This window comes from Struthio camelus, chromosome 25 (genome assembly GCF_040807025.1).
Source record: "Struthio camelus isolate bStrCam1 chromosome 25, bStrCam1.hap1, whole genome shotgun sequence".
Taxonomy (NCBI): Eukaryota; Metazoa; Chordata; class Aves; order Struthioniformes; family Struthionidae; genus Struthio; species Struthio camelus.
In genome coordinates, this window is record NC_090966.1 from 7271709 (window position 1) to 7299467 (window position 27759).

At 63.2% G+C, this 27759-nt stretch overlaps 3 protein-coding genes across 4 annotated transcripts; 2 read left to right on the forward strand and 1 right to left on the reverse strand.

Annotated features, from left to right (window-relative positions):
- The first annotated feature begins 6207 nt into the window (after window positions 1-6207).
- On the forward strand, window positions 6208-8192 carry EIF1 (eukaryotic translation initiation factor 1). The gene is made up of 4 exons (XM_068918934.1): window positions 6208-6391; window positions 6614-6777; window positions 6945-7046; window positions 7344-8192. The coding sequence occupies exons 1-4, from the start codon at window positions 6361-6363 to the stop codon at window positions 7386-7388; spliced, it is 342 nt and encodes a 113-aa protein (XP_068775035.1). The 5' UTR covers window positions 6208-6360; the 3' UTR covers window positions 7389-8192.
- Window positions 8193-13536: 5344 nt separating this feature from the next.
- Window positions 13537-14452, forward strand: LOC138062213 (gastrin/cholecystokinin-like peptide). The gene is made up of 3 exons (XM_068919170.1): window positions 13537-13552; window positions 13989-14171; window positions 14250-14452. Exons 2-3 carry the CDS (start codon window positions 13991-13993, stop codon window positions 14378-14380), a joined length of 312 nt encoding a protein of 103 aa, XP_068775271.1. The 5' UTR covers window positions 13537-13552; window positions 13989-13990; the 3' UTR covers window positions 14381-14452.
- Window positions 14453-14847: 395 nt separating this feature from the next.
- On the reverse strand, window positions 14848-22365 carry HAP1 (huntingtin associated protein 1). 2 transcript variants are annotated; one of them, XM_068919355.1, is made up of 15 exons: window positions 22224-22365; window positions 20080-20156; window positions 19852-19968; window positions 19680-19780; window positions 19432-19540; window positions 19202-19280; window positions 18932-19062; window positions 18769-18843; window positions 18546-18683; window positions 18354-18421; window positions 18074-18271; window positions 17614-17924; window positions 17279-17497; window positions 16672-16774; window positions 14848-15766 (listed from the first exon to the last, which is right to left on the reverse strand). In XM_068919355.1, the coding sequence occupies exons 1-15, from the start codon at window positions 22318-22320 to the stop codon at window positions 15406-15408; spliced, it is 2184 nt and encodes a 727-aa protein (XP_068775456.1). In that variant the 5' UTR covers window positions 22321-22365; the 3' UTR covers window positions 14848-15405. The 2 variants fall into 2 exon arrangements, with proteins under 2 accessions (XP_068775456.1, XP_068775457.1); XM_068919356.1 differs by lacking the exon at window positions 16672-16774 and having other exon boundaries at window positions 15586-15766.
- Window positions 22366-27759: the final 5394 nt, after the last annotated feature.

The following is a 27759-nucleotide window of genomic DNA, read 5'->3' on the forward strand; positions in this document are numbered from 1 at the left end:
GTTTCACAGCCAGGTGAGACGAGGCAGGAGACGGCAGAGCTGAGCCCCCGGGGCGGGGACCCCACGGTCGCGGCCCCTCGCCGTCGCCCAGACCCCGACCCGGGGCAGCCGGAGATGCCCTCCTGCCCCCGGCTGCGGGGAGAAGCACCCGTCCGCCCCGGCACGCCGCCCCGCAGAGGGGCCGCCGGTGCCCCCCGCGCCCGGGAGCCTCGCAGCACCCGCGGGCCTTGAACGCACCGAGCGCTCGCGCAGCCCCGAGGCGCCCACGCCACACTCGGGGCACGGAGCCGGGCCCGGGCTCCTCGGGCCGCCGGCGGCACCCGCAGGCCTGCGCACGCCGCGGCCCGCGCCGGGCTCCGGCGCTCGGGCTGTGCTGACACCCAGCGGCTGCGCCGGGCCCTGGCCGGGACGCGGCGGCGGTGGCGGCACAGGGCTGCGGGCCCAGCGAGGCGCGGGAGCGGGGAGCAGGGAAACGCGCCCGCCCAAGCTCCAGCCCGGACTGAGCCCCCTCTGTCCCGTGACGCGGGTGTCAGCAGCCCAAGGAAGAGGGGACACTCGGGAGGGCTGAATAAACACCTTTAGAGAGCAGTAGTAGTAATAAGCCAGCACTAGTTATATTCCCTTAACCAGAGCCCTGCAGCTGGCGGCTTTTACCTGCTTTGCAGGTGTGTGTGATACGGCTCTGATGCACAACAGGCCTCCTAGAAAAGGAGCCAAATTTGTGAGTTAGGGAGAAATCTGGTGGCTGGGTCCTGGTGAGCCCTGTGAGCAGCTGGGAAAGGCAACCTGCCCTGCAAGCCCTCGTGCTTCCCTGCTCCGGGTTTGTGGTGGCTCCCGGCAGGCTCGGAGCGAACAGCAGGGAGAGCAGGCTGGCAGCGGGGCAGCACCGTGGCACCTCGCCGCAGGGATAAAGCGTCAGGAAAAGGGATGTGGTGGGGATGGGGGTGGCTCAGGACCGTGGGTCCCGCTCCCAGAGGGTTAGGCAGGAATAAGGGGGGCATGCCCAGCTGCACTGGGACCTGCTGCAGCGCTCGAGGAAGATGCATTTGAAACTCCCTTTGATATGTCCCTTACAGCACGTCCAGTGCCATCCATCCCGGGAGCACCCGATGCACGCAAACGGCTGCCACGGGAAGCGTCCCGCAGGCTGTGCCCTCACCTCAGGAGGGTAGAGATTGTTTCACTTGCTTAAATGTTGTTGTTTTTTTTCCCCCTAGGGTTTCTGAACTTTGGGACGTGAATTGCCAAGAATATCCACATACAGAAAGGGAAGGTGGTACTTGAGCAAACGGTCTGGGATTCCCTGCTCTGCCTTTGGCCCCGCGACAGCTCAGCTCGCCCCAGCAATGCGTCAGCACTTCCCAGGAGCAGGTTAATCATCAGGGCTAATGTCTGCCAGTGCTGCCGTCACTGATTAATGGGATCAAATGCTGTGCATCAAACATCCAGCTCATCCTGGACCCAATCTGTGCAGTCACATAGAGGAGAAAGGCTGGTTTCTAGGAATGTCCCAGCCTGGAGGGTGTTTTTGAGCTGTAGGAGAACCAGAAAAGCGAAACGCTGCGCTAATTCCTTCCTGCCTGCCACTCATCCTGGGTCTGTTGGAGGGGCAGCGAGACCTGCCGCCCAAGAGCATTGATGTGCACAGGGTGAAATGGCCTTGCCAGGCTCAAATGGAGGAGATCCGCAGCAACCCGAGCAGTGCTGCTCGACCCTGAGGAGCACCCCGAGCACCCGGCGCCGCTGCAGGACCCTGCCGCAGGCGGACCTGCATCGCTGGTGCCGCGGGCTGGGTCGTTCTGCACGCGTGCACATGGAGCATGTCCTCCTGAGAGCCGCGCTGCCCTGCACCAGTGCTGGGCAGTTCCTGCCCTCTCCGTCAGCACGTTTGCCGTCACGATGGTCCGGGTGTGTTGTCCCCATGACAGGACAGTTCCTGGAAGCCACCCCTAGCCCAAGACATGGCATGACAAAGCAGGTATCATGGGACACAAGCTGCTCTGGGCCCTGTCTGTTCCCGGTGGTGACCCTAAAACAAATCTGGCTGGTTACCGAACGTTGCCATGTCCCCAAGCACAGCGATTTCCCTGTGTGTAGAGCTAGTCTTCGGCCTGGATAGGATGGAGATGGTCATTTGCCAGGTCCTGGGCATCAAAGATCCTGCAGCAACTGGAGTGCTCCCTGATGAGGGAATTGCTCTCACAAGGGAGACCAGCATTGCCACCTCGTGGGGAGTCCGGGACAAACATCTCCCTGGGAGGAGACACCTCACCCAGGCAGCGGGGCCAGGCCAGGCTGGACACCCGAAAGCAGCCGCGGTGAGGAGGGTGCAGGGGCTCGGTCCCATGCCAAGCCTGCATCGAGCCAGCAGCAAGGGGTCACTCAGCCAGCGTGGGATGAAAGACTGGTGGTAAAAAAAAAAAAAGGAAAATATTTCATCTGTCGTGGTCTGATGGTTTCGCCCCAGTAGTGATGCCTGACACCCGCTCACCTCTCTTGCTGTTTTGCGAGGCTGCAAGCCCCTACGTGTCGTGGGGCCACTGCGACCCTGCAGCACTGCTGATAAATTGCCTCTCTGGGGATGTCCTGGGCAGCCTGGCACGGACATGAGACCAGTCCAACAGTCAGCAGACACCAGACAGGAGGCCCCAATGACTCTTTCTGAGCTTTTGGCACTGAATGCCATGAACAGTCCCTTTGCTGTAATAAGGTCTTTGAAATGCCTCCAGCAGAAAGACACACTGGAAATGTCTAGTCACTTCTCTGATGTCTGGATGCACCACCATGATGCCGCTTGAGATGATGGTTCCTATTCTGGTAGGGAAGGAAAATCTGGTCAGAGATAGCAGGGACAGAAGAGCCGTCTGCTTGGTCGTGATGGTCATGGAGCAAATTCACATTTTTAATGAAAACTTAAGCCAGTTCTCCAGCTGATCCATCACATAAGGACATGCAGAAGTGATGGATGCTTTAGAAACACCAGGGAGACACTGAAGTACACCAAAGCAAATGATTCCTTCTATGTAGTGCAAGATAAATCATTGGCCTTTATCGTAAATAAAAGCCCCCAAGAATGATGCAACATCTAAATCATGCAATGGCTTCCAGGACCTACAGAGGGCAGCACACCCAGGTACCGATAATTTGTCCAAAATACATGGTGTTTCAGAGATGGCTTCAAACGTGTGGCAGGAGCACCTCCGCACTGAAAGCCAAGGCCACAGGGGGTCCAGAAGGAATTGATGAGCTCTGGGATAAGCAATCCAAGGCACAACAGATGCAACGCAACAGATCCATGTCTTACTGGGGGCGATAGCCCCAGCTCTTTGTTCAGTTTTAACTAGCTCCCAGAGGAGAGTTTATGCTGGATGTGGATCTATATGGCTTTTGACCCCATGAATTGTGTAGGAGACTTACTGTTCTTCATATCTGGGGTTTTGGTGTGTTTTTAGAACGTGTAATACATCTCTGAGCTGGATGTGACATTCATCTGCAAGCAACCTCCGCTCTGTGTCGTGCTGAACCAGTGCTGAGAGACACTTGTCAGTTTGTGAGGGGGTTTTAGCCACACACGAGGCACCAGGAGAGCTATAAATCATCTTTCTTTAGCAGCAGCTAGTACTGAACACAGGTCCAGGCTCTAAGCCCTCAAATTAGGAGTTGGAAGCAGGATTAAAAGCATGTGGTTGTGAAGTACATTCAGATACATCTCCATCCACAAGGTTTCGAGGACAGGATCAATCCAAGATGGGGAATTCCTGCTGACCAGTGATGGGGGCACGTGGGTCGGCAGCTCCAAAAGGCAGCTTTGCCTAGCAAGCTGTTTTCAGAAATGCCTGCCCACAACTTGGAAAAGGGGGGAGCTTATTTACACTGACTGTCCTGGAGCAGGTACTTTTGGCTCCAGTGCAGGGCAGCAAGGTGGGCGAAGCCGGAGGATGAGAAGTCCGGGGGCTCCCGAGTTACTGCTCCAGTGCTCAAGGTTACGGTGCCACATGAGGACGCAGTGATCCCCTTGGCTGTCCGGCACAACCAGGGACTGGGGAGGTGATAAGCCAATGCTGGCCAGGCTGCACAAGTGGGTGAGTTGGCATTGCAGAGGACTTCATTATGGCCTGATTGTCTGAATTGCAAGGTAGTAAGTGCAACGGGAGTTGTGTCATGCGTTTAATGAGAGAAAAGCTTGCTTTTCAGGCAAATCTAGATGATACCTTGAAAGCTTCCCCTTAGCATCACGGAGCCCCCAGGCCCTCTGGGGAACATTATGTCCTGCAGCACCCTGGTGTCCTCTGAGCATCTCCCTGCCAAGTACTCTGGGAAAAGAGAGTGCAGAGGCCTCATCTCTATCTGCATACGGTTATCTACTTGCTTAAAGTATGGCTGTCACCATGGTGATGGCTGAGTGACAAACATACATTCACACGTAAGCACTCGCCAGAGTCCTTTCAGGCTGGAGCCTGTAAATAAAGTCACCCAGAAAGCATCCTGCAGGTCCCACCTCTCCATGACCTCGCTCCGTCCTCGCTGTCCCTGCACAGCGGCTCGGGAGGACGCGGGGCAGCTGGGGCGGCCTTGCACAAACGCACACGGGGCCGCGGAGCGCAGGGCGGATAAACTGGCCGGAGCCGAGCTCGGCAGGGCCGGATCCAGGCTGCTCCCGGCGTCCAGCGGGCTGGGAAGGGGACGGCGCCACGTTCCTGCAGCGCACAGCGTCACTGGGTGCCTCGATCATCTGGAGATGAACTGCCTGGCACAAAGCCAGGGATCCTGTTGTGCCCTGGGGATCCTACAATGCCTTGGGGATCTCGTCCCACCTCAGGGATCCTGTAATGTCCTGGTGATCCTGCAATGCCCCAGGGATCACGTCATGCTCTAAGCATGCTGTCCAGCCCCAGGGATCCTGTTGTGCCCTGGGGATCCTGTAATGCCTTGGGGATCCCATCCCCCTTCAGGGACCCTGTTGTGCCTTGAGGATCCTGTAATGTCTTGGGGATCCCATCGTACCTCGGGGAGCCTATCCAGCCCTGGGGATCCCGTCCCACCTCAGGGATCCTGCAGTGCCCTGGGGATCCTGTCACACCTCAGGGATCCTGTTGTACACTGTGGATCCTGCAGTGCCCTAGGGATCTTGTCATGCCCTGCAGATCCTGTAATGCCTTGGGGATCCCGTCCCACCTCAGGGATCCTGTAATGTCCTGGGGATCCTGTAACACCTCAGGGATCCTGTAATGCTTAAGCATGCTGTCCAGCCCCAGGGATCCCGTCCCACCTCAGGGATCCTGTTGTGCCCTGCGGATCCTGTTGTGCCCTGGGGATCCCGTCCCACCTCAGGGATCCTGCAGTGCCCTGCGGATCCCGTCCCACCTCAGGGATCCTGTAATGTCCTGGGGATCCTGTCACACCTCAGGGATCCTGTAATGTCCTGGGGATCCTGTCACACCTCAGGGATCCTGTAATGCTTAAGCGTGCTGTCAAGCCCCAGGGATCCCGTCCCACCTCAGGGATCCTGTTGTGCCCTGCGGATCCCGTCCCACCTCAGGGATCCTGTAATGTCCTGGGGATCCTGTCACACCTCAGGGATCCTGTAATGCTTAAGCGTGCTGTCAAGCCCCAGGGATCCCGTCCCACCTCAGGGATCCTGTTGTGCCCTGCGGATCCCGTCCCACCTCAGGGATCCTGCAATGTCCTGGGGATCCCGTGTCCCCCCCCCGGGGATCCTGTTGTGCCCTGGGGATCCTGTAACACCTCAGGGATCCTGCAATGCCCCGGGGATCCCGTGTCCCCCCCGGGGATCCCGCCCCGTCCCGCAGCCCCCCACGCGAGGTCACCGCTCCCCGGGGGCCCGTCGGGGCGGCCGGGAGGCGCAGGCCCGGGAGGCCGCGGGGCGCCGCGCCCGCTCCAGGGGGCCGGGGGCGCTTGGGGGGCACCGCGGGCGCGGCAGAGGCCCGGCCGCCTCCGGCCCGGCCTAGGCCCCGCGGGGACCCGCCGCACTGCGCATGCGCCGCGACGGCGGCCGCCGCGCTCGGCTGGGCCCCCCTGTCCCGGCCGCCGCCGCGCATGCGCCCGGGCCCTCCAGCGGCGGGCGGGGCGCGGCGGCGCTCGGCCGTGCGTCGTGACGTTCAGGCGCGGCGACCAATCACCGCCCTCGCTTCCCGTGCGCGTTGGCGTCACAGGGGAGGCGGTATATAAGCGGGCCGCGCCAGTCCCGCCCCCCCGACAGATTCTCGAGCCGCCGCCGCGAGAGCATCCTCCGCCGAGAGCCGCCCGCGCCGCCGCCGCCGCCTCCCTCCGCGCCCGGCCGCCGCCTCCGCCGCCCGCCCCGCCGCCGCCGCCTCCGCCGAGGGAAGGGAAGCGTATCGTATGTCCGCTATCCAGAACCTCCAACCCTTCGGTGAGGCCCTTTGTGCGGCGGGCGGGCGGGCGGCGGCCGCGGCCCCGCCCCCGCCCCGCGCGGCCCCGCCCCGTGGCGCAGCTGCAATTCCCGGCCGGTTGCGTCAGCCGCGGCGGCGGGAGGGGGGGCGGGGCGAGGGGCGGGCCGCGGCGCTGACGGGCGGGCCGGCGGCCCAATGGGGGAGCGGCGGGGCGGGGCGGTGACGCGAGCGCTCTCCCGCAGACCCCTTTGCTGATGCAAGTAAGGGTGATGACCTGCTTCCTGCCGGCACTGAGGACTACATCCATATAAGGATCCAGCAGCGGAACGGCAGGAAGACCCTCACCACTGTCCAGGGCATTGCGGATGACTACGATAAAAAGAAACTGGTGAAAGCCTTTAAAAAGGTGGGTGCCGCCGTCCCAGGCCCGCTGGAGGCAGGCGAAGCCTGTGGACGCCGGGGCGCGAGGCTCCCGGCCGGGCGGGCCGCGGCGTGGCGGGCTGGGCCAGCACCGGAGCATTCCGTTTCCTCGTCCTAAAGAATCCCCCCTGCTTTTCTTACCGTTCTCTTTAGAAATTTGCCTGCAATGGTACTGTAATTGAACATCCCGAGTATGGAGAAGTGATTCAGCTGCAAGGCGACCAGCGCAAGAACATATGCCAGTTCCTCGTAGAGGTAGGATGCCGTGGGTCTGTGGTGCAGCTAGCTAATGCCTAAACAGAAGGCGAATAGCTTAGGGAATAGCTCTGCAGGTTCTAACTCTCATAGTCTTAAAAGCCTCTTGGAGGAAGCTCTGTTTTTTCTTAGTGTTCTTGAGTAAAAACTTGTCCAGCAGGGTTTTGCAGTTGTAGTCTGGTTGTTCAGCTACGTGTTGGAGGAGACAGCAATTTGACAGTTATAGTGTAAATTGTGTATGGATATGAGCAAAGGCTTTTCTTGTTTGTACTATAAAGCACGTCTCCTTTTTTACAGATTGGACTGGCTAAAGACGACCAGCTGAAAGTCCATGGGTTTTAAGTGCCTGTGGGTCACTGGAGCTTTATGCAAGAAGACTTCCTTACCATGAAAATCCCATCTGTCCCTTGTCATAAGTTTAAAACCAGCCGGTTTGTGTAATGTAACAATCTTGGGTCCACTGTTCAGTCTGGACTAGTGTAATTCAGTAATGTAATAAACTGACAAGAGCCCATGCTATCTCGTCTTGCTGTCCCTCATTTAACAGAGGTAAATCAGGCGTTTGGCATTGTCCAGCCTGAAGCTAAAAATAACCAGATGTTTCAAGTTAAGTCAAGGGACTCAACATGTCAGTCCAGAAACTGCCTGAATCTCTCCTTGGTCCAGCTTCCTTTCCATTTCAATGGACGGTAATACTTGAGGTGCCTGCTGCAGTCCTACACGGAATGAGGCACCAAATATGAGCTGTGACATGGAACGGGGAGATAGCACCTTCCCTCTAGGCAGTATTTGTTCCTGGTGGCAGAGGGATTTGGGGAAACTTGACTTTGAACAAGAAGAGTAACTGAAGAGTGACTTCCAAGGCCAGATGTCTGGAATTCAGGCCTGGCCAGGCACTGGTATCATAAGCCCAAAGATCCTGGGGTAGCATACTTGAAGGAACCATTTACCTTGGGTTAAACTTTTGACAAGGGATCAATTTTTGACTAATGTAACAAGTATCATTGTAGATAGAGCTGCAGAGCTTACGTGTTACTAGCAACTGCTGCCTAATGCCCTGTGAAGTAACAGATTTTTGGTTTCATTTTTAATGTTTTATGTAATGTATTTAAAGTCTTATTTAAATAAAAATGATTTTCAAAAGCATTTGCTTGGTGGATTCAATTGCATTTTGGAACCAGAGTGCTTTACTTGCTGTAAAAGCAGGAGCCTGCTAGGCTCCCTTGATGCTAAAGGGAGCGTGTGGCCCTCTGCAGGGTAGAAATGATTTGGGGGGGGGGGGAGCGGTGCGGTTAGGGGGAAGCTCTGAATGTCTTGGGGAGCGTTTCCCAGGGAGGGCACGCGCAGAAAGGGGAAGGCGAAGAGCAGCTCTGGTGTTGTGCTTCCTCTTTCCTGATGGCGGTTGAAGTAAACAGCTTGTGAGTGGGTGTGTTTGTGTTGAGTCATTCCCCTGCTGGGGCTGGAGTTCAAACCCTCACGCCAGAGTGCCTGCGTGTTGCTTTCCTGGAAGCCCTGCTGGCACAGTCGGCACTTCTGCTTTTTGGCAGAGACAGAAAGGGCTGCAGCTCCTGTAGGGAGGAGGGGATCTGCTGTCCCTTGTCCAGTAAGTGCTTGGTCAAGGGCCTTTCCCTTCAAGCAGCCCTTCAGGCAGCTTTACCTGTCCAAGCTTAGGTGCCTCAGAACAAGAAAGAATAAAGATACCTAGGACAGAACAAACTCCTTCAGGGCACAGTATTGTACAACAGCATCTAGTTCTGTGGCTTGTTAAGTGCCCCTTAGGGAAGAGCAACATAAAACCTTCTAGGACGCTTCCGTAAGAGTGAGTGAGAGCAAAAAGTCCATCAAGTTTCCCTCCTTACTGCCTGGAGGGAGCTCTCCCAGCAGAGAGAGTGTGCGGATCCGTTTTGTATGCATGCTGCAAATACAGGTGTATTTTGGAGAGGCTCGCTTACCAGTGATGGAAATGCTGAGAACTGCCTGGGAGGCCACTTGCATTTTTGGCAGCTAAGAACAGAGCCTTGTTTGTTCAGTTCTTCCTGTAAAAGAATCCTGACTTTCAACCTGTTTTTCGTGTAGCGTGGCAGAACGCTTAGCTTGCTTTATAACGCTGCCATAAACTTTCCTTGGAGGCTTTGCTCTGGGAAACGAATTTGCTGCAATTGTGCAAGACACCTGAGAATGCCCTGGGAAGGCAGGTGATCGAGAGCACTGCCTGCTGCTGCTAGGAGAGCGAACATGAGCTGCGCGGAGGCTGAGGCTGCTACTTGCACTGCGATAGGGGTACGTGCTGCCCGGCCGCATGCTCTTAGGAGTGTGACCAAAGACAGCCTCTACTAACTAGCCAGAAGAGGCGATCTTTAGACCGTGAGGCTAGGAAGGGAGCTGAGGCCATCAGAGGTACACAAATGTGAACATACACATCGTAAACCTGCTCTGATTGTACCTCAGTTTCCTCACCCAGCAGATCACCAGCCAGGCTGGCTGGCTGTTGCAGGTCAGGGTGTGCTATGTTTTTCACTTTGGCATTAAGTTGCTCCCCAAATTCACCTCCTAGAATACTTTTCTCTCTCTCCTTCTACCCCACTCTCCATCCTGGTAGCAGTATTTTTTTTTTAACCGTCTGAGCAAGACAGGAATTTTAAGTATTTTTTTAAATGTAGGTTTAAATTCAGCTAGTTAAAATTGCAAGTGAAAGCCTGGCTTCCTTTACGTTAATGGACGATATTGCAGCTGACTCCCGTGGGACTAGGATTTCAATGCCTGCTATGCCTAATTACTTCAACAGGTAACTTTTTCCCATCCACAGAGATCTGACACCCTTCAGTGAACGCGAGCGCTGCACCCCTGTTGCTAGGAGCTAAACCTCAGCGTGCCTGAAAATGCTGGCGTGGAGTTAATGGTCCAGCTACTACCAAGGTAAAGAAACCAGCACGAAGGAAATCCTTCAAAGACGTCTTTCCAGGTCCTACTCTTTCATCATAAAACAATGTATTTTTCAACTTAAATCTTGCATCTTTCGCATCCTCTGTCCCAGTGTCCCAGGCCATGCAGGTGACGATGGCCTGTGGGTTTGGTCTCCCTTCAGCCCGTCACAACGCAGTCACTGGGCCGCTTCTGCTCCGAGAACTAACCGTGCGCAGGGAGCACGTCTTGTTCAGCGGCGTCCAGCTGGACTTTTCCTCCCCGCTGCATTTTGCCAGCCTGTTTGCAGCCGTTCAGACACAAGAGGGAGGCACTGCCTCAGCCCAGCTCTCCTGCCGCCAGCCCACCGAGGCTGGGTGCAGCGCACTGCAGCCCGGGGCAGGGTGAGAAACTCGCCAGCACAGGTTGCTGAAAAGCCACTTAGTGCCATGACCCTTTTTTGCCTCCTTGTGTTTGTCCTGCCAAGGGGCAGTTAGGCGCGGCAGCACCCATGGCCTTGCGGGTGGGCTGGGAGGAAGGATCTGGCCCAGGCGCTCGTGGGCCATGCTGCAAACCTGCGTCAAGGGGCTGCCGAGCAGCGGTGCCGAAGGAAGCGACGGCCGCGCACCCATCGCCCTGGAGGCTCGTTTGGGCAAGAGTGAAGCATTAAAAGCGAGAAATTGCAAAACAATTTGTTTGTTCCCTGCAGAGCGCTCTCCAGCGCGAGCAATCGATTGCTGCGGCGCACTGCGCCCTTCCTGCCCATTGAAAGCCCATTTATTTTGGGTTTATTTAAAGAGCGGGCATATTGGCCCGCGCAGAGGGGGGCTGTGGGCAGCCACGGCGAGCACACCGGGCGCCGCAGCCGAGCACCGGCCCTTATCACGCTGAAAGAGGGAGCCAAACGGGCTCTGCAAATACACCGGGATGAGGGTAAATATGGGCACGAGGACGTGTCAATGCTGGAAGGGCCATATCGGTGCTGGCAGATGGGGCTTGGCCGGGGTTGGGGGGGGGGGCAGGTCTCACTCAGGGGATGGGTCACTGACATTAGTTGCCCCGGGGGTGGGGGGGCGGAATGCACAGACACCAACATCTATGTGTGCATATACATGCACATGCCCTTGCATACACATGTGTATAGGGCCATATGTATTTATACACGTGTGTATACACACACACACACACACACATATATGTATGTAGATTACATATAGAGATAATATTAAAAAAAAAAAAAAAAACCTTAGCATGCATGTACCTATATCTGTTTGTGTACATAGGCACTTTTTTAATAATCCTTCAGTATATCCCCCACACAGAGCGCATCATGTGTACACTGACACACACATATGCATGCATAAATGTAGAAAATACATGGTTATAGCACTACAGACAGAGGCACATCTAGACACACACACACACACACACACACACACACACACACACACACACACACACACACACACACACACACACACACACACACACGAGTTGCCTGTACAGCCCCCCCCCCCCCCCGGCCCTGTGTGCATGTGCACCATACACCTTTAGCTATAGCTATCTATACATGCACCTATAGCTGTATACCATAGCACTCTGTGCTTCTATGTATGTATAGCTGTGTACTATATACCTAGAGATAAAATTGTCCATGTGTGGGTATAGCAATAAACACACAGCCTCTGTGTAGTATAAACCTATAGCTAGCTATATATGTGAATGCATCTTTATACATACAGCTGGGGGGGGTCATACTATATAGCTATCTAAATAAGTGCATATCTATCTGGCTATATAGAGCTATCTAGCTCTATATAAACTCTTTATACCTACAGCTCTGTCTGTAAGTATATCTGTATACCTATAAATATAGCCAGCTCTATGTGTGTAGAGCTTTCCCCATACAGCTGTGTGTGTGTGTGTGTGTGTGTGTGTGTGTGTGTGTGTGTGTGTGTGTGTGTGTGTGTGTGTGTGTGTGTGTGTGTGTGTGTAGCGAGAGAGAGCTATAAAATATTAAAAAAAAAAAAAAACTTCATGCCAACAGCTCTGTGTGTATGTATATCTGTATACTATTACCTATAGATATAGCTATTGCACTATGTGTAGCTCTCTCCCTCCACAGCTCTGTGTGTGTGTGTCTGTGTGGTATATACCAAAAGCTAGCTATATATGTGAATATATCTTTATACACACAGCTGTATGTCTTTATAATACAGCGCTATCTATATATGCATATAGGACATCATACACACAGCACTCTGTGTGCATATATCTGTATATATACCTATAGATATAGCTCTGTGTGTGTGTGTGTGTGTGTGTGTCTCTCCCCCCCCCCCCAAGTGTGTGGGGGTTGTGTGTGCTATACACCTTTAGCTATAGCTGTCTATATATGTGCGGGTGCACAGACACACACACAGACACACACACACAGACACACACAGACACACACAGACACACAGACACACACACACACACACAGACACACACAGACACACACGCACACACACACACACACACATATGAGCGCGCCCCCCCCCCCCATAGCCACTGCACTCTACGTTTCTGTGTAGGTATAGTTGTATTCTATATACCTATAGATGCAGCTAGCTCTATGTGTAGATCTCTCTCCCCCCCACAGCTGTGTGTCTGTTTACTATATACCTACGTGAATGCATGTACGTGAATATATCTTTATACGCACAGCTGTGTGTGCGTTTTTATTATATAGCTATCTGTATATGCTTATAGAATGGCATATACACAGCACTCGTGTGTGTGTGCACGCGCGCGCGCGCGTGTGTGCGTGCGCATGTGTGTGCATGTGTGTGTGTGTGTAGCTTTATACCCACAGCTCTGTGTATCTGGCTATAAGCGTGTGTCTGTGTCTCTGAATATATGTGCATGCATATGTGTCTGCAACTATATGAGTTTGCATATACAGATGTGAGTGTGTTTGTGTGCGTGCGTGCATGCGTGTGTCACTATACACACACACACACACAGAGGTATGTTTCTGTTTGTCTATAGGCACATGTGACTCTGCGTGTGTGCATATAGATATGTGTGTGTGTGTGTGTGTGCACATACAGATGTGTATGTGTCTGCATATACATAAATGTGTGTCTGTATATACATGTGTGCTTGTCTGTCTGTGTGTGTGTGTGTGTGTGTCTGTGTGCATAGTCATACATGTGTGTGCTTTGTATGTACATGTGCATGGCCATGTATAATATGCAGGTGTATGTGTCCGTGTGCATACACGTGTATGTGCATATACACGTGTGTGCTAGTCCCTGTGGCTATGAGTGCACGTCTGTGTGTGTGTACATACACACATATGTGCCTGTGCACACACATGCGTGGGCCTCCGTGCGCGCACACCTGCACGTTTCTATACATGCTCGCGCGTGTCCCTGCGCCTACAGCGATGTGCCACCGTGTCCCCCGCGCTGGAGACACATACGTGTGCAGGCGGGTGCGTGGGGCTGCAGCCCCCCCCCCCCTTCCCCCCGGCACCGGGGGGCGGAGCGGGGCGGGCGGCGGCGGCACCTTTAAAGCGGGGCCGGGGCCGGCGGCGGGGCCGCCCGCGGACGCCGCAGGTGAGCGGGGACCGGGACCGGGGGCAGGACCGGGACCGGGGGCAGGACCGGGACCGGGACCGGGGGCAGGACCGGGACCGGGGGCAGGACCGGGACCGGGGACAGGACCGGGACCGGGACCGGGGGCAGGACCGGGACCGGGACCGGGACCGGGGGCAGGACCGGGACCGGGGGCAGGAACGGGAACGGGACCGGGACCGGGGACAGGACCGGGACCGGGGGCAGGACCGGGACCGGGACCGGGGGCAGGAATGGGACCGGGACCGGGACCGGGGGCAGGACCGGGACCGGGGGCAGGACCGGGACCGGGACCGGGGGCAGGAATGGGACCGGGACCGGGACCGGGGGCAGGACCGGGACCGGGACCGGGGGCAGCGGGCGGGCGCCGGTGGGATGCGGGGTCCCGCTCGCCGGGCTGACGGCCGGTGCCCCGCAGCCATGAAGAGGAGGGTGAGCATCGGCCTCGTGCTGGCCGCCGCCGCCGCCTGCCTGGCCCGGCCCGCGGCCGAGGCGCCCCGCTGGCCCCGGGCTGCGCCGCTGCACCACGACCGCGACCGCCCCGCGCCGCCGCCCGAGCAGCAGCACCTCGTCTCGCTGCTGCTGCCGCAGCTCCTGGCAGGTACCGGCCGGCCCGCCCGCCCTGCCGCCCCGGCGGGGCCCCGGGCGGCGCTGAGCTGTCCCCCCCTTGTCCCCGCAGAGCTGAGCAGCCAGCCAGGCTACCTGCACGGCGACGCGGGCGCCGAGGCCCTGCACGACCACTACTACTACTACCCCGACTGGATGGACTTTGGCCGCCGCAGCGCCGAAGACTCGGCCAGCGGCTCCTAGCCGCTGGGCTGGCCCGCAGAGCACGAGCACGCTCGCTGCATGCTTCGCCCTGCAATAAAGCTTTGGCACTACAGCCCCGCTGCTTGCTATATATATCTATATAGGCTTTTTCCCAGGAAAAGCTGGGGGAGATTGCGTGCCCAGCCTGCCCCAGGTCCACAGGCAGGACGGGGGGAGCAGCAGGGCCAGGGCTGAGTACGCCCAGCCCCAGCGCGGGGCCACCCATCCTGCTGGGAAATCCCAGCCCACCCCAGAGAGCAGAGCCGGCCGGGACTGGCAGGATTCACCCCCCTGAGCCCTGCCGGGAAGCACCAAGCAGGGACCTGGCAGGATTCACCCCCCCGAGCCCCGCCGGGAAGCACCAAGCAGGGACCTGGCAGGATTCACCCCCCCAGCCCCACCGGGAAGCAGCAGGCAGGGACCCGACAGGAAAGGCCGAGCGGCTGCAAACACGGCACACGGGAGCTGCTTCACGGCGGCGTCACCTTTATTGGCCAGGGCTGAGCCTGGGGCGAGGGCTGCGCCGGCAGCGGCAAACCCGCGGGCGGGCGGCAGCCAAGGGGAGAGGAGTGCGGGCCCAAGCAGGGGAGGCTTTCCGTCCTGCTTCTGCTTACTGGCAGAAAAAGTTGTAAAAAGCTCAAAAACTTTCTTTAAGATACAGTCCTGGTGCTGCTCTAGGTCCCAGCCGTGGTGGAAGGCCGTCTCACCCCCCCCCCCCCGAGTCTGGCTGCGGAGCGGGGGCCGCTGCCCCCCACAGCACCGGGAACAGTCCTTATTGCTAGCGGCAGGCTCCCGCAACCAGCCCGCAGCAGCCCCCGCTGCTACGGGGCACAAGCCGGGCTGCTTTCCCTGAGAAAAAGCGCAGGCGCTGGGCTGTGAGGAGCATCCGTGGCCAGCCGCGTCCTCGCAGCCCCGAGCGGCTGCGGGAGCAGAGGCTGGTGCACCGGCCCCGGCCCGTTCCCAGCTGGATGGAGGTGAAGAGGAGGGAGCGGGGGCGCAGGCCACATCCCATCCCGAGCTTGCTGTCACGTCAGACCGTCCCCGGGCCTCCCGTGCACGTAGGACATCTCCCCTCTGGCCACCACTTTGTCCAGCCCCAGGCGCCGCAGCTTCTCCACCAAGTTCAAGCTGAAGATGCTGCTCCGCAGTGGGGGCCGGTCCTGCTGCGGGGAGCCCGGCGCGTGGTCCTGGGGGGGCTGCGCCAGGGCCGACGGGGATGTGACCCCTTGGCTCCAGCTGCCCGGCACCGAGGCGGAGATGCCCCGCGCCTGCAGCAGCAGGACGAGTCCCAGCGAGGGGCCTGGCTGCAGCTGGTGGTGCGACGGCTCCGGCGGGGGGCTCAGCCTCGCAAAGGGCCCACAAGAAGGCACGACTGTGTTATACAGGCTGGAGGGAAGAGAGAGCAAAGGGGGGGTCAGCACAGCCCAGCACCACGGAGGGATGCTGCTGCTGCTGGAGGTGGCCGGGTCCTTGGGCACCCCCAAGCTCACGGTGGAACGGGGCAGCAGTGATATGGGCACATTGAGGGGTGCAGTTGTGGGGGTGCTTCATGCTTGTGCAGTGGGGACAGGCTACAGTCGCTGCCCCGTAGGTGTTGTGCACCTGTGCAACACCTAAGGCCACACAGCAGACTCCCGCTCACCCCGTCCCCTCCCCAAGCCCTCAAGGGCTCATTCAGGCTAAAGCAACGGCACCGGTTAATGAAGGAGCCCTGTTTCCTTGCTCGGCTCAGGTGGTCAGGCAGGTCCGATGCCGTGGGAGATGGTTGGAAAGCAGCTGCGAGCAGCCTGCAGGCGCGAGGGCAAACGGGGAGCCCAGCCCGGCTCCTCTCCCCTGCGCCGGTTAAGGCAGGGAGAGGAGGAGGAAGTGAAATCCGCGTCAGCTCCTGGGAAAGGTAACTGCCTGCCCGCACCAGGAGCGAACTCCACTCTTGCCCCAGCTGGGGGCTGCCTCCTAGTGCAAGTCCATCACCATCCACGCCGAGCGAGTCCCTTCTTCCCATCAAGGTGCTGGGCCCCAAAAGCAGCGGGAGGCTCTCCCTGACCTGCCCCAAGCATCCTCGCCGCAGGGCCGCCCAGCCCACGGGCTGCTGGGGACAACGCTGGGCACAGCTCCAGCAGCGAGGCTCGGGGGGTGCACGTAAGGACAGGGTGGCTCAGACCATCAGGCAGCCCTGGCCCCAGGACGGCTGCTTCCTCCAGCTGCACGGGGAGGGGGATGGCGGCAGAGAGAGGCAGAGGGGTTAGCGGGGACTGGGACGGTGCAGGCTGTGGCGTGACCATGCGCCTTACCTGGGTGTCACCGTGGTGATCTCAGTGGTGGGGTGGAGGATGTGGCAGGTGGTGATGGTGAAGGTAGACGGGGTCTGGGGGAGGTTGTTAACAGAGAGGAACACTGGAAGGGACAGGAGACACTGGGTTATTGGAGCGGGGAGACACAGACACAGAGAGCACCTCTCCGGGCACACGGGACTAGAGCTCGGCAGGGAGTGAGCTGGCACAGGCGGCTGGGACCTGCATGCAACGAGCAGGGACGCAGCCCTGGTGTCCCCAGGGTCCGGATGCGTTTTGGAGTGGGGTGTGCTTGGAGGACAGCACTGCAATCCTGCACCAGAGCCAGAGCCAAGGTCCTGTCCTTTCTGCACATCTGGACCACAGCTCGCCCGGGGCGAAAAGCCAGGCGCTGCCAGGAGTGATGCCCTCGTGCCCCTGCCCCACCAGGTTGGGCAGACTGAGCATGCACGTGGGGATGGGCAGACAGCACGGACAGGCCATTGCCGTCAGAGAGAGGACAGTGAGGAGGGGGGTGCGAGGAGCACAAGGTGCACAGCCAAAGCCAGGGCAGGAGTGCAGGGGGTGCTGGGTGCCACACGCCTGCCTGCCCCCGGCCCGTGCTCACCGCCGGGGCGCTCCTTGGCCTTGGCGGGCATTGAGGTAGGGAGCAGCTGGAAGGAGCCGGCCTCCACGTCGTCCTCCTCCAGGTCGTCCAGGTTGTAGATCTCCTCCAGGTCGACATCCAGCTGCCGGAAGTCTTTGGTGAGCACCCCAGGCCGGGGCACGAGGATGCCGCCCAGGTCGGGCCGTGCCAGCTGCTGCCAGTGGTGGAGCGTCACGGAGCCTGGGGGGACACGGTGGCGGGCTGAGCCGGCACCGCGGGAACGCCGGCCCCGGCTGCTCCTGCAGGGCCCTGCTCCTCCCCTGCGGCGCCTGGGGGTCGCATCCGTCCCCCCTCACCTTCCAGGGGCTTCACGATCTGCAGCTTGTCGGGCAGGTAGGAGAGGGAGCCCAGGGAGAAGCCGGAGCCGGCGGTGAGCTCCGAGCCGCCCGAGCCGCTGGTGCCGGTGGACACGACGCTCTCGTTGGGGGTGAGGAAGCCGCTGGAGCTCTCGGCCTCCCTCAGCCGCCGCAGCTTGTGCTCCCGCTCCGTCTCGAAGAAGGAGCGCTCCGAGGCATGGCTCTCCTGGCGCGCCGACAGCCGCCGCACCGCCGCCTCCAGGTCGTGCCGGCCCGGGGCGGCCCGGCGCTCCTCTCCGGCCTCCTCGCTCCTGCCGGAGCGGGCGGCGTTAGGGTGCTCGGTGCTGCGGTGGGATGTCCGCCCCGTCCCACACTCCCGGCACCGACTCCGCTCCGCCGGGGTTAGCGGCGCTCATCGAGCGATGCCCGGCCAACGCGCCAGCTCCCGCGCCGCACTCACCAGGCGCCGGCCGGGGGCTCCGGGGCCAGGCTGGCGCTGCCCGAGCCGTAGCAGCTGGTCCGGGGGGTGCTGGCCCCCCCCGAGGGCACGGATGATGCCTGCTTGGAGCCGGGCGCGTGCCGGGGCGATTCGCAGCACGACCTCGCTCTGGCCGCCTGGTTCACGGCTTTCACCGTCTCGAAGACCCGCAGGCAGCTCCTGGAGCAGGGACGCAGGGATGGAGCCAGCACCTCTGCACCGGCCCCCCCAGGGACCCCCGGCCCCCGCCGCCAGCACTCACTTGTAGTCCGAGGAGGAGCCGTCCGTTCCCTTCCTCATCGTCCCTTTGATCTCGGCTGCCAGCGAGTCCTGGGAACGCCGGGAAGTGGGGTCAGGGGTGCGGGGGGACGCGGTGCACCGGACGGGCTGCTGAGCCCAGGCCGTGGCAGCGAGACCCCGGCAGCGGCGCCCTCCGCCCAGCCCCGGCGCTCACCACGGGCAGGAGGCTGGGTGCGCCGTAGCGGCCGACGGCGCTGTTGGGCAGGCTGCGGCTGCGCAGGCTCTTCACCTCCTCCCGGGCCTCCTGCAGCATCCCGCCGCACTCCGCGTACTTCTCCTGCAGGTCCCGCAGCTGCGGGGCGCAGGGCGGGCTCAGGGCACGGCCCAGCCCCCCGGCCCGGCGCCCACCGCGGCGCAGACCCCCGGCCCCGTCTCACCTCCGTCCGCAGCTGCTGCTGCGCCTCCTTCGCGGCGGCCAGGTGCTGCTGGAGCTCCTCCACCTCCGAGCCGTACTGCGGGCGGGAGCAGGTCAGGGCGCTTCGCCCCGCAGCCCCCGGCACCGGCAGGGACCGCCGGCCGAGCGGGGACGGGGGCGCTCACCGTGCGGCACTTCTGCTGCAGGTCCACCACCTGCGCCAGGAGCTGGCTGATCTCCTCCTGCTGCCGGGCCGTGTCCTCCGTCTTGCGGGCCAGCTCCTCGGAGAGGGACGTGACCTGCCGGCTGGCTTCAGCTGGGGAGGGCACGGGGGACCATCACCGTCCGGGCCACGCGACGATGATGGGCAGTCCCGGCCCTTGCAGCAGGGCAGCGTGTGCTGACCCCACGTGCTCCCGCAACCCAAGCATGGCGAGGGGGTGCCCAGCACGTACAGAACTGCTCCACGCAGTCGATCATCAGCTGCTGCTCCTGGTCCTCGTACCGACAGGTCTCGGTGGCAATGCTGGTGGCCTAGGGGAGAGGGACGGGGCTGAGCACAGCCGGCACCAGCCTCCCTGGGGCTCCCCCATCAGCACCCTGGTCCGGCACGGAGAGGGTGCTGGGGCTGCAGCACATCCCACCAGCTGGCTCCACCACCAGTCCCCCCCGCGTCCCCCTTCACCTCCAGGCGAAGCTTCTGGTTCTCCTCCTCCAGGCCCTTGAGCTTCTGCTGCAGGGTGTCATACTGGAAGTACTGCTGCAGGGACGCCGAGGACTCGTGCCGGCGCAGCCTGGGGGACGCGGGGAGGGCGCTGAGCACCCGTGGCACGGCAGGACGGGGCAGCCCCATGAGTGCCGCGGGAGGGAAGGGACCGCCAGCCCCGGCCCCCAACCCCGACGCATGCGCCGGGGGGACCCCGCCTCACTCACGGCGTGGAGATGGCAGAGCCGGGCTCACTCTCCTCCGTCGTGGTGGTGTAGAAGTGGAGCAGGTCGTCCCGCATGGAGACCTCGTGGCGCAGCTGCGCGATCTGCACGGGAACAGGACGTCAGGGCCCGGCGGACGGGGGAGCGCGGGTGCCCCATGCCGGGCGCCCGTTACCTCCTCCTTGGCCAGCTCCAGCTGCTCCTCCAGCAGCTCATTGCGCTCCGTCAGGCTCCGGTTCTGCTTCAGCAGGGACTGCCCGATGCGCGCCGCCAGCTCCAGGTCCCGCTCTTTCTGCAGGGGGCAGGTCCACGTCAGTCCGGGGCCACCCCGTTCTCAGCCCCCGCGCCCCTCGCCCACCCATGCAGCCCCCACCATCCCCTGAGCGCAGGCACCCGGCGTTACCTCTTCCAGCAGGTTGGTGACAGCATCGATGTCGTGGTAGGTCTTAGTGATCCTGCCAACCCGCTCGGCACACAGCACTGCAGGAGCAAGGGTGAAGGATTAACATCCCCCCTGCTGCTCTGACCCAGGCAGCCTCGCGCTGGGGCCATGGCAGAGGACGGGTGCAGCGAGCTGCAGGTGTGCCTGCTCTGTGCTGCTGTTTCCCCATCTGCGTTCGTGGTCCCACCGGGGCTTGCAGGGGAAGGACATTAGAAAGGGCCACTGCAGGCTGCACATGCTCCGTGCTGGTCACCGGAAAGGACCTTTAATGTGCACGGCAGCGGCAGCCTCGGTGCGAGGGAGCAGAGAGCAGGAGCGAGGCTGGAGGTGGGCAGTGAGCTCCTACTGCCGTCCCTAACGGCGCGGCGCGAGGGAAACGGCCGTGCCCCCGCCTTGCCCACCACCCTGCCCGTGCCTCCGGGCAACGCGCTGAGCTCCCCTCTCCAAAACCACCGCCCTCCGATGGGCGCCAGCCCTGCCGCAGGACGTCACACAGACGAGAAGGAGGGGATGGAAAATGCAGGCTGCAGAGACGGGATCGGAGGCGACATCTCCAGCAAAAAGCCAGGCTGGAAACTCTGGCACAAATGGAAGTCGGTGGCACTGTGCGGAGCTGGGCTGGGAGGCACTGTCACCTCCAATCTGTCTCCAGCCCCCTCCCCCAAATCTCCCCCAGCCAGCGCTGCCCTAGTTTCTCTGCAGAGACGCCAGCTGAGGCAGAGCTAAAGCGCAGGGCTCTGGTCCAGCCCAGCTCACGCGTGCAGTGAGCTTTAGCAGTCCTCAGCCTGGCTCCCAGCACACAAGTCATGGCACTTCCCGGCAGCTGGGAGCAGAGGGACGGGGCACACATGGGTTGCCCCGAGTGCTCCCTGCCTGGAGGGACCTCACGGCTCAGCGCAAGGACCGGCTCTCTGCGGCCCGCACCTTACATCGACAGGGCAGAACCCAGTCCCAAAACGCTTCCTGTCGCCCTCACATCCCCCACTGCTGTGGGCTCTTCCCCAGCTAGAGCCCTCCCCGATATCTGGGTCTCTGGCACAGAGAGGCAGCACAAGGATGGGGATGCCTGGCCCCCAGGCACCAATCCTGCCAACTGCACTTGTAAAGGCTGCCAGGAAGCGCTGGGCGCGGACCCAGATGGCAGCACTGGAGCCGCGCGGCAGGAGGTGGCCAGCACCGAGCACGAGGCCTGGGGCCCTGCGGGCACCCGACGCTCGCTCCCCGCTTTGCCCCAGGTCGGGAGCCTCCCCGATGGCACGTGCCTCGGTTTCCCTTGCAGCAGAGGCGCTGGCTCTGCTCAGGGGCTCCCTTCCCGAGCGCTGAGCCCCACGGCCGCCCCCAGCACATGAGATGGGTTAGCAGGAGCGGCTCAACAGCACAAATCCCATCACGTCGCCCCCGCCAGGGTTTACGTAACAGCGTGTGTGCTGCCATGGCATCGCCCCCTCCTGCCACCCCGGCGGACACACTGTCCTGCCCTGGCCGGCCGATCCCGCCGCCCCACGCAGCCTCCCCGCCAGCGGGCACGTCCGCGGGGCGAGCAGGGCCAGGCCCAGCGTCACCCCCCTCCCCGACGGGGACTCGCTCCCCGCAGGGGTCCCAGCTGCACCTCGTCAGGCTGCCGAGCCATAATTGGAAATAATTAGAGCATGAGCATCGTTAAGCATGAGTGAGTGGCAGGCCCCTAGGAGAGGCTGGGGGCTGCAGCGCTGGCAAACACGTACGCACCGAGCACCCTCCCCATCCCGGCCTGCGCCCCATCCAGCGGGGTGCGGGATGCACAGCCTGGGCATGGCTCCCCGCGGCAGGGCAGACCCCACGCTCGCAGGGACACGCAGACCCGGCAAGGGCCGCCCTGCTCGGGGGGGGGGGGGGGGGTCCCCAGCCCCGCCGGTGATGTCTGTGCCAGGGCTGCTGGAAGCGGGGCTGGGGGAGCGCGGCCCCAGCCAGCACCGTTGCATCCCGCCCCGCAGCGTCCCGCTTTGGGGCGGAAAGGGGGCTCGCACCATCCCCGAGACCCCCGGGCCGGGCCCCTCGCCGGGAGCGGCTGAGCCGGGCGGGGCGGCAGCACCGAGCCGAGCCGGGCCGGGCCGGGCCGGGCTCACCTTCCTCCAGCTCGCGGGCGATGGGGTCGGCGCCGCCGCCCGGCTCCGCGTTCCCGTTCAGCTCGTCGTAGGCGGCGGGGCTGCTCCAGATCTCCATGGTGCCGAGCCGAGCCGAGCCGAGCCGCGTCCAGCCGCGCCGCACCGAGCCGAGCCGAGCCGAGCGCGCCCGCCCCTATTTATAGGGTCGCCGCCGTCTGCGCGCACCTGCCGGCGCGTCCCAGCGCGGCCGCGGCCGGGGGCGGGCCGGGCCCGGGGAGCCGCCCCGCCGCCCCCGCCGCCCCCGCTGCACGGATCGCACCGGGGACGCGCTCCCCGCGGGCCCCCGGCATCCCCCTTAGGGTGCTCTGGGGACACGCTCCCCGTCGGGCACCCCGGGATCGGGATCCCCCTTAGGGCGCCCTGGGGACCGGGATCCCCCCTAGGGCGCCCTGGGGACGCGCTCCCCGTCGGGCACCCGGGGACCGGGATCCCCCCTAGGGCGCCCTGGGGACACGCTCCCCGTCGGGCACCCGGGGACCGGGATCCCCCCTAGGGCGCCCCGGGGACGCGCTCCCCATCAGGCACCCCAGGACCGGGATCCCCCCTAGGGCGCCCCGGGGACATGCTCCCCGTCGGGCACCCTGGGACGGGGATCCCCCCTAGGTCGCCCCAGGGATGCGCTCCCCGTTGGGCACCCGGGACCGGGATCCCTCTTAGGGCGCCCTGGGGACATGCTCCGTCGGGCACCCTGGGATCGGGATCCCCCCTAGGGCACTCCGGGCCCAGGATCCCCCCTAGGTCACCCCGGAGATGCGCTCCCCGTCAGGCACCCCAGGACCGGGATCCTCCCTAGGTCGCCCAGGGGATGCGCTCCCCGTCGGGCACCCAGGGGACATGCTCTCCATGAGGACATGCTTGGCCCCAGGGTGCCGGTATGGCTGGGCTCTGTGTCCCATCTCCTGGCCCACTGACATAGGGGACCCAAAATCTCCCCATTTTGCAAGGAGCCCCCCGGATGGTGCCCAGCAATGCAATGTCTGTCGAGAGGCAATGCTGAGGGCTCGCCGGTCCCTGAGCAACAGCTTTGGGGGTGCCCCCAGATGGACAGACAGCATCCGCCCCCTGTGAGGGGCAAGGGGAGATTTTGGGGGTCTCTCGCACCAAACCCAGTTTGCGTGCAGGGCTGGGGTCCCTGTGATGGGGTTGTGCCACAGCACGGCCTCTGCCAAAGCTCCCCTGCCCCTCGCCTGGCCAGCCTCGCTCCTCCACCCCGAGCCTGCCCGCAGCTCGGGGTCTCCCTCTGCCCGCCGTCTCCCGCGCAGCGCTCGGCCTCCGGCCCCGCTCGCCTGCCAACGGCCTGCGGACAGCGCCGGCTCCACGGAGAAGAGGGGCTGGAGCTGGAAGCCAGGAGCTGACCCGAAAGCAGACCCCCCTGCGCCCTGTCCGGGGTGCCCTGCACCCCTTGGCTGGCACCCTCCGTTCCTCCACACACCCTGCCGGGCTGGGGTAGCATTGAAGCAGAGAGCTAAATAAATAATGCTGTGCTTAAATTATACAGGAGCTGGCAAGCACGTAGCGCGAGGGCTGCGGGCGGGAGGGCAGCGCGAGAGGGGCGGCACGCAGGAGCCCCCGGGGCCGGGCAGAGCCGCAGCGCGCTGAGCGGGCCAGTACTCCAGCCTGTAACGAGGACAAACACATGCTGCCGCCCCCATCGCCTGCCCCCATCGCTGCCCCCAAAGCGTTTGCCGGTCTGTATCGAACCAGCCGAAGAATCAATGAGGCTGGGATTGGAGCTGCCCCTCAGCAACGCACGATGCTTTTATTTGCTTGCTGGGCTCCTGCCCGCTGGACGGCACTGCCCTCCCGTCGCGTCCATGATCCCGACCCCACACCATGGCCTGCTGAACCCAGACCCCTCCTGGAGCTGGGGATCGGACCCGGGCACCCTCAGCCCCAGCCCTCTGCCTCCTCCCTGTACTGATGTTTCTCCGTGGGGGTTTCAACAGCTCAAGGCCCCGGGCCCTGCGCTGGCTCCTGGGTGCTCCGGGACGCCCGGGGCGTCCAGCCCCAGGGTCCTTCCCTGCAAGAAGACCTGTCCCCTGCCCCGACCCAGGCTACGGGCCCGAGGAGAGACCCGGGCACCCATCGAGCTCGTCTGGGCACCCACTGGCCACCAAGGACACAAGTGTGAGGCTCTTTCTGGAAAGGCAGGAGCCGCTTCTTCCTAATCCCCTGCCAGGGGATTTGCTCCTCTGTGCAGGTCCCCAGTGTCTCTGCGCAAGCAGCTTACAGGGGACTATTTCTGATGGCAGCTTAAAGGTTTGGGTAAAGGGATGAGGGAGTCTGGGCCCCCTCCCCAGCAGCACACGCAAACGGCACCCAGGTGCCGGGGCAGGGAGAAACGTGACCCGCGGGGTGCTGGGCGAGCGCCCGCCGCCGGCTCGCGGGGCAGGGAAGGAGCGGCCGGATCGGGAAGCCCCCGGGGCCGTGGTGAGCGCAGGCAGGGCGCGACGGGGAGGTCGCCCACGGGAGCATCCGCATCCCAGCCCGGCACCGGCCGCAGCGCGGGGTCCGGCCGACGCTGCCCCTCGGCTGCCGGCCCCTTTGCTCTCCTGGCAGGCAGCTGGGGCCGGGCAGCCCCTCTCCCGGGCACGCGTCTGCAGCCCCAGCCCGGCGGCGGCGCGGCGGGGGGCCGGCCGGGGGGAAGGGAGCCGAGCAGGCAGCGGGGCCCAGCCGTCAGCCCCATCTGTCTCCCGCTGCCCCACTTCCACCCCCTGCCCTCCCCCAGCCCAGCCCCTCTCGCACTAATCCTGCCCCCCCCCCCGTCACATATAGGCCAGGGGAAGCAGGAAAAAAGAAATTCACAGCTAATCCCATCTGTGCCCCCCGCCAACCACCTGACCGGGCCCTGCAGCACCGCCGGGCGCCCAGGGCAGGAGCCGGCCCTCCCATGCCGGCAGCCGCGCGAGCCGCCGTCGCACGCTGCCCCGCTCCTCCGCGCGGCCGCCGCTGGCTCTGGGTGCCCGAATCCTGGGCTCCCGCAGCCAGGACACGTCCCCCGTGCCCCAGCATCTCCTTAGCCATCGATCGGCTATCGACCTGGTTTTGTCCCATTTTGCGGTCCGGGGAGACTGGATGCCGTTGGGACCACCCAACCACCCACCGAGGGTCCCCTGGGCTGGTGCTCCCCGCTCCCGCGGCGGAGAGCGACGGCGCAGCGCGCGGGGCGCTGCCCGGGGCCCCGGCGACGACGGAGGCTCTCTACGAGCGGCTCCGCAGAAGCCGGAATTAGCCCGGGATGTTCTGGGCAAGGAAATCCACTCCGATCAATCCCGTTAGCTCCGATTAGCTCCTGCGCCCCAGAAAAGGCGGCGTGCCCACGGCAGCCCTCCGCCCCCGCCGCCCTCGCTCCCGCCCCGCGGCGCCGGACGCACTCACGGAAGTACTGCAGGGTCTCCTCGATCTGCCGGGGGGTGAGGGCGGCGGGGGCCTCCGGCGGCACCAGGGCCACGCGCAGCCAGTCATCGTGGTCGTAGCCGAACACCGTGTCCGCCCGCAGCGTGTAGCGGGGCAGCCGCTCGCCCAGCAGGCTGATGATCTCCACCTCGGGGACATTGCCGCTGCCGCACAGGTCTGGGGGCCAAACGGCGCTGCGTCAGCCGGGGCGACACCGGGCGAGCCGTGGGGCGCAGGAGAGGGGCAGCGGATGGGGATGGGGGGCACCTAGTGCTGGAGCCCCTTCTGCACCCCTCAAGCCCATCCATCATCTCAGGATTTGGGGCTGGTGTGGATGGGGATAGGGGGACAACCTAGTGCTGGAGCCCCTTCTGCACCCCTCAAGCCCATCCATCGTCTCGAGGTTTGGGGCTGGTGCTGATGGGGATAGGGGGACAACCTAGCGCTGGAGCCCCTTCTGCACCCCTCAAGCCCATCCATCATCTCAGGATTTGGGGCTGGTGCAGATGGGGATGGGGGGACAACCTAGTGCTGGAGCCCCTTCTGCACCCCTCAAGCCCATCCATCGTCTCGAGGTTTGGGGCTGGTGCTGATGGGGATAGGGGGACAACCTAGCGCTGGAGCCCCTTCTGCACCCCTCAAGCCCATCCATCGTCTCAGGATTTGGGGCTGGTGCTGATGGGGATAGGGGGACAACCTAGTGCTGGAGCCCCTTCTGCACCCCTCAAGCCCATCCATCGTCTCGAGGTTTGGGGCTGGTGCTGATGGGGATAGGGGGACAACCTAGCGCTGGAGCCCCTTCTGCACCCCTCAAGCCCATCCATCATCTCAGGGTTTGGGTCAGCCCCAAATCCGGCCCCACTTGGCTGCTCGGTGCCCAGTGGTGTGGGGGTCCCGCACGCAGGGGCACCCCAGCCCCATCTCCCCACGGGAAGGGTCCTGCTGCCACCTCCTGGCCGGCGGCGCTGGGGCCGCCGAGGGCTGGGGGCACCCAGCAGCCCTCGTCCCCCCGGTCCAGCTCCGGCCGGGCAGCGCGGAGAGACCGAACGGGCCGGCCGCGCTCCTCGCCCCGCTGCCCCCAGCCCGGCCACCCCGCTGGCACCGCGCGCCTCTACCCACCGGTGATGGTCGCAGCATCGTGGCGCCTGCCCGCAGCCGGCGTGGGGGGCACGGGGCCGCCGTGGGGCCCGGCGGTGACGACGGGCGAGTCCGGGCTGGGCCGAGGGTGCGGGGTGCTGGGCGGGCGCCGGCCGGAGGGTGTCTCCGGCGGGACGGCGGCGTCCAGTTTGGCTGGCGTTACGTGGGGGAGCCCGCGGCCATGGGGGGGACGTGGCTCCGGACCCGGCTGCCCGGCGCGGCACCGGCGGCAGCGCTCCCTTCCTCAGCCCGCGCCTGGGGAGGAGGAGGAGGAGGAGGAGCCGTCACGGCGACGTGCAGGGCAGCGGGGATGCATCCTGCCCTCCGGCCATGCGCTCGGGACACCGGCACCCGCACGTCCCCGTGGCACCCTGCCGGCGGGCCAGCCCCAGCCCCGCGGCGTCCGCGGCTGCAACGGCCGGGCATGGGGGTCCGGCCAGCGTCGGAGCCGGCTCGGGCTCCAGGCCGCGATGCGGAGGAGTTATTATTTAATGCCAGGGCAGCAAGGCGTTTTTGGGGCAGAGGCGGGTCGACGTACCTGCTACGCGCTGCTCCGGCCGCCCCGGGACCAGCGCCAAAGCAAGCGCGTGGCGACGTCCGGAGCAGCGCCAGCCGCAGCCGGGGCAGAGGATGCTCCGAAGGGCCCGCTGCCCCCGGCGTCCCCGCGTCCCTCGTGCGCCGGCGGGAAGGGCGGCGGGAGCGAGCTGGGCAGCCGCTTGGCAAAGCCGGCTACGGAGCCGGCCGCACGGGCGCTCGCCCCACCTCGGAGAGCGAAGTCCAGTGCCACCCTCCGCCCCGCCGCCGGCGCTCAGCAGGACGCGGAGCAGGGACCGGCCAGGGCTGGGCAGCGTCGCTGCCAGCCCCAGCCCAGCCATAAACGCACCACGGGACAGGCCGTAAAACCCGCCGGGTCCTGCTCTCCCGCGCTCTGCCGCGGCCCCGGCGCCCCGTGGGGCAGGAGCGT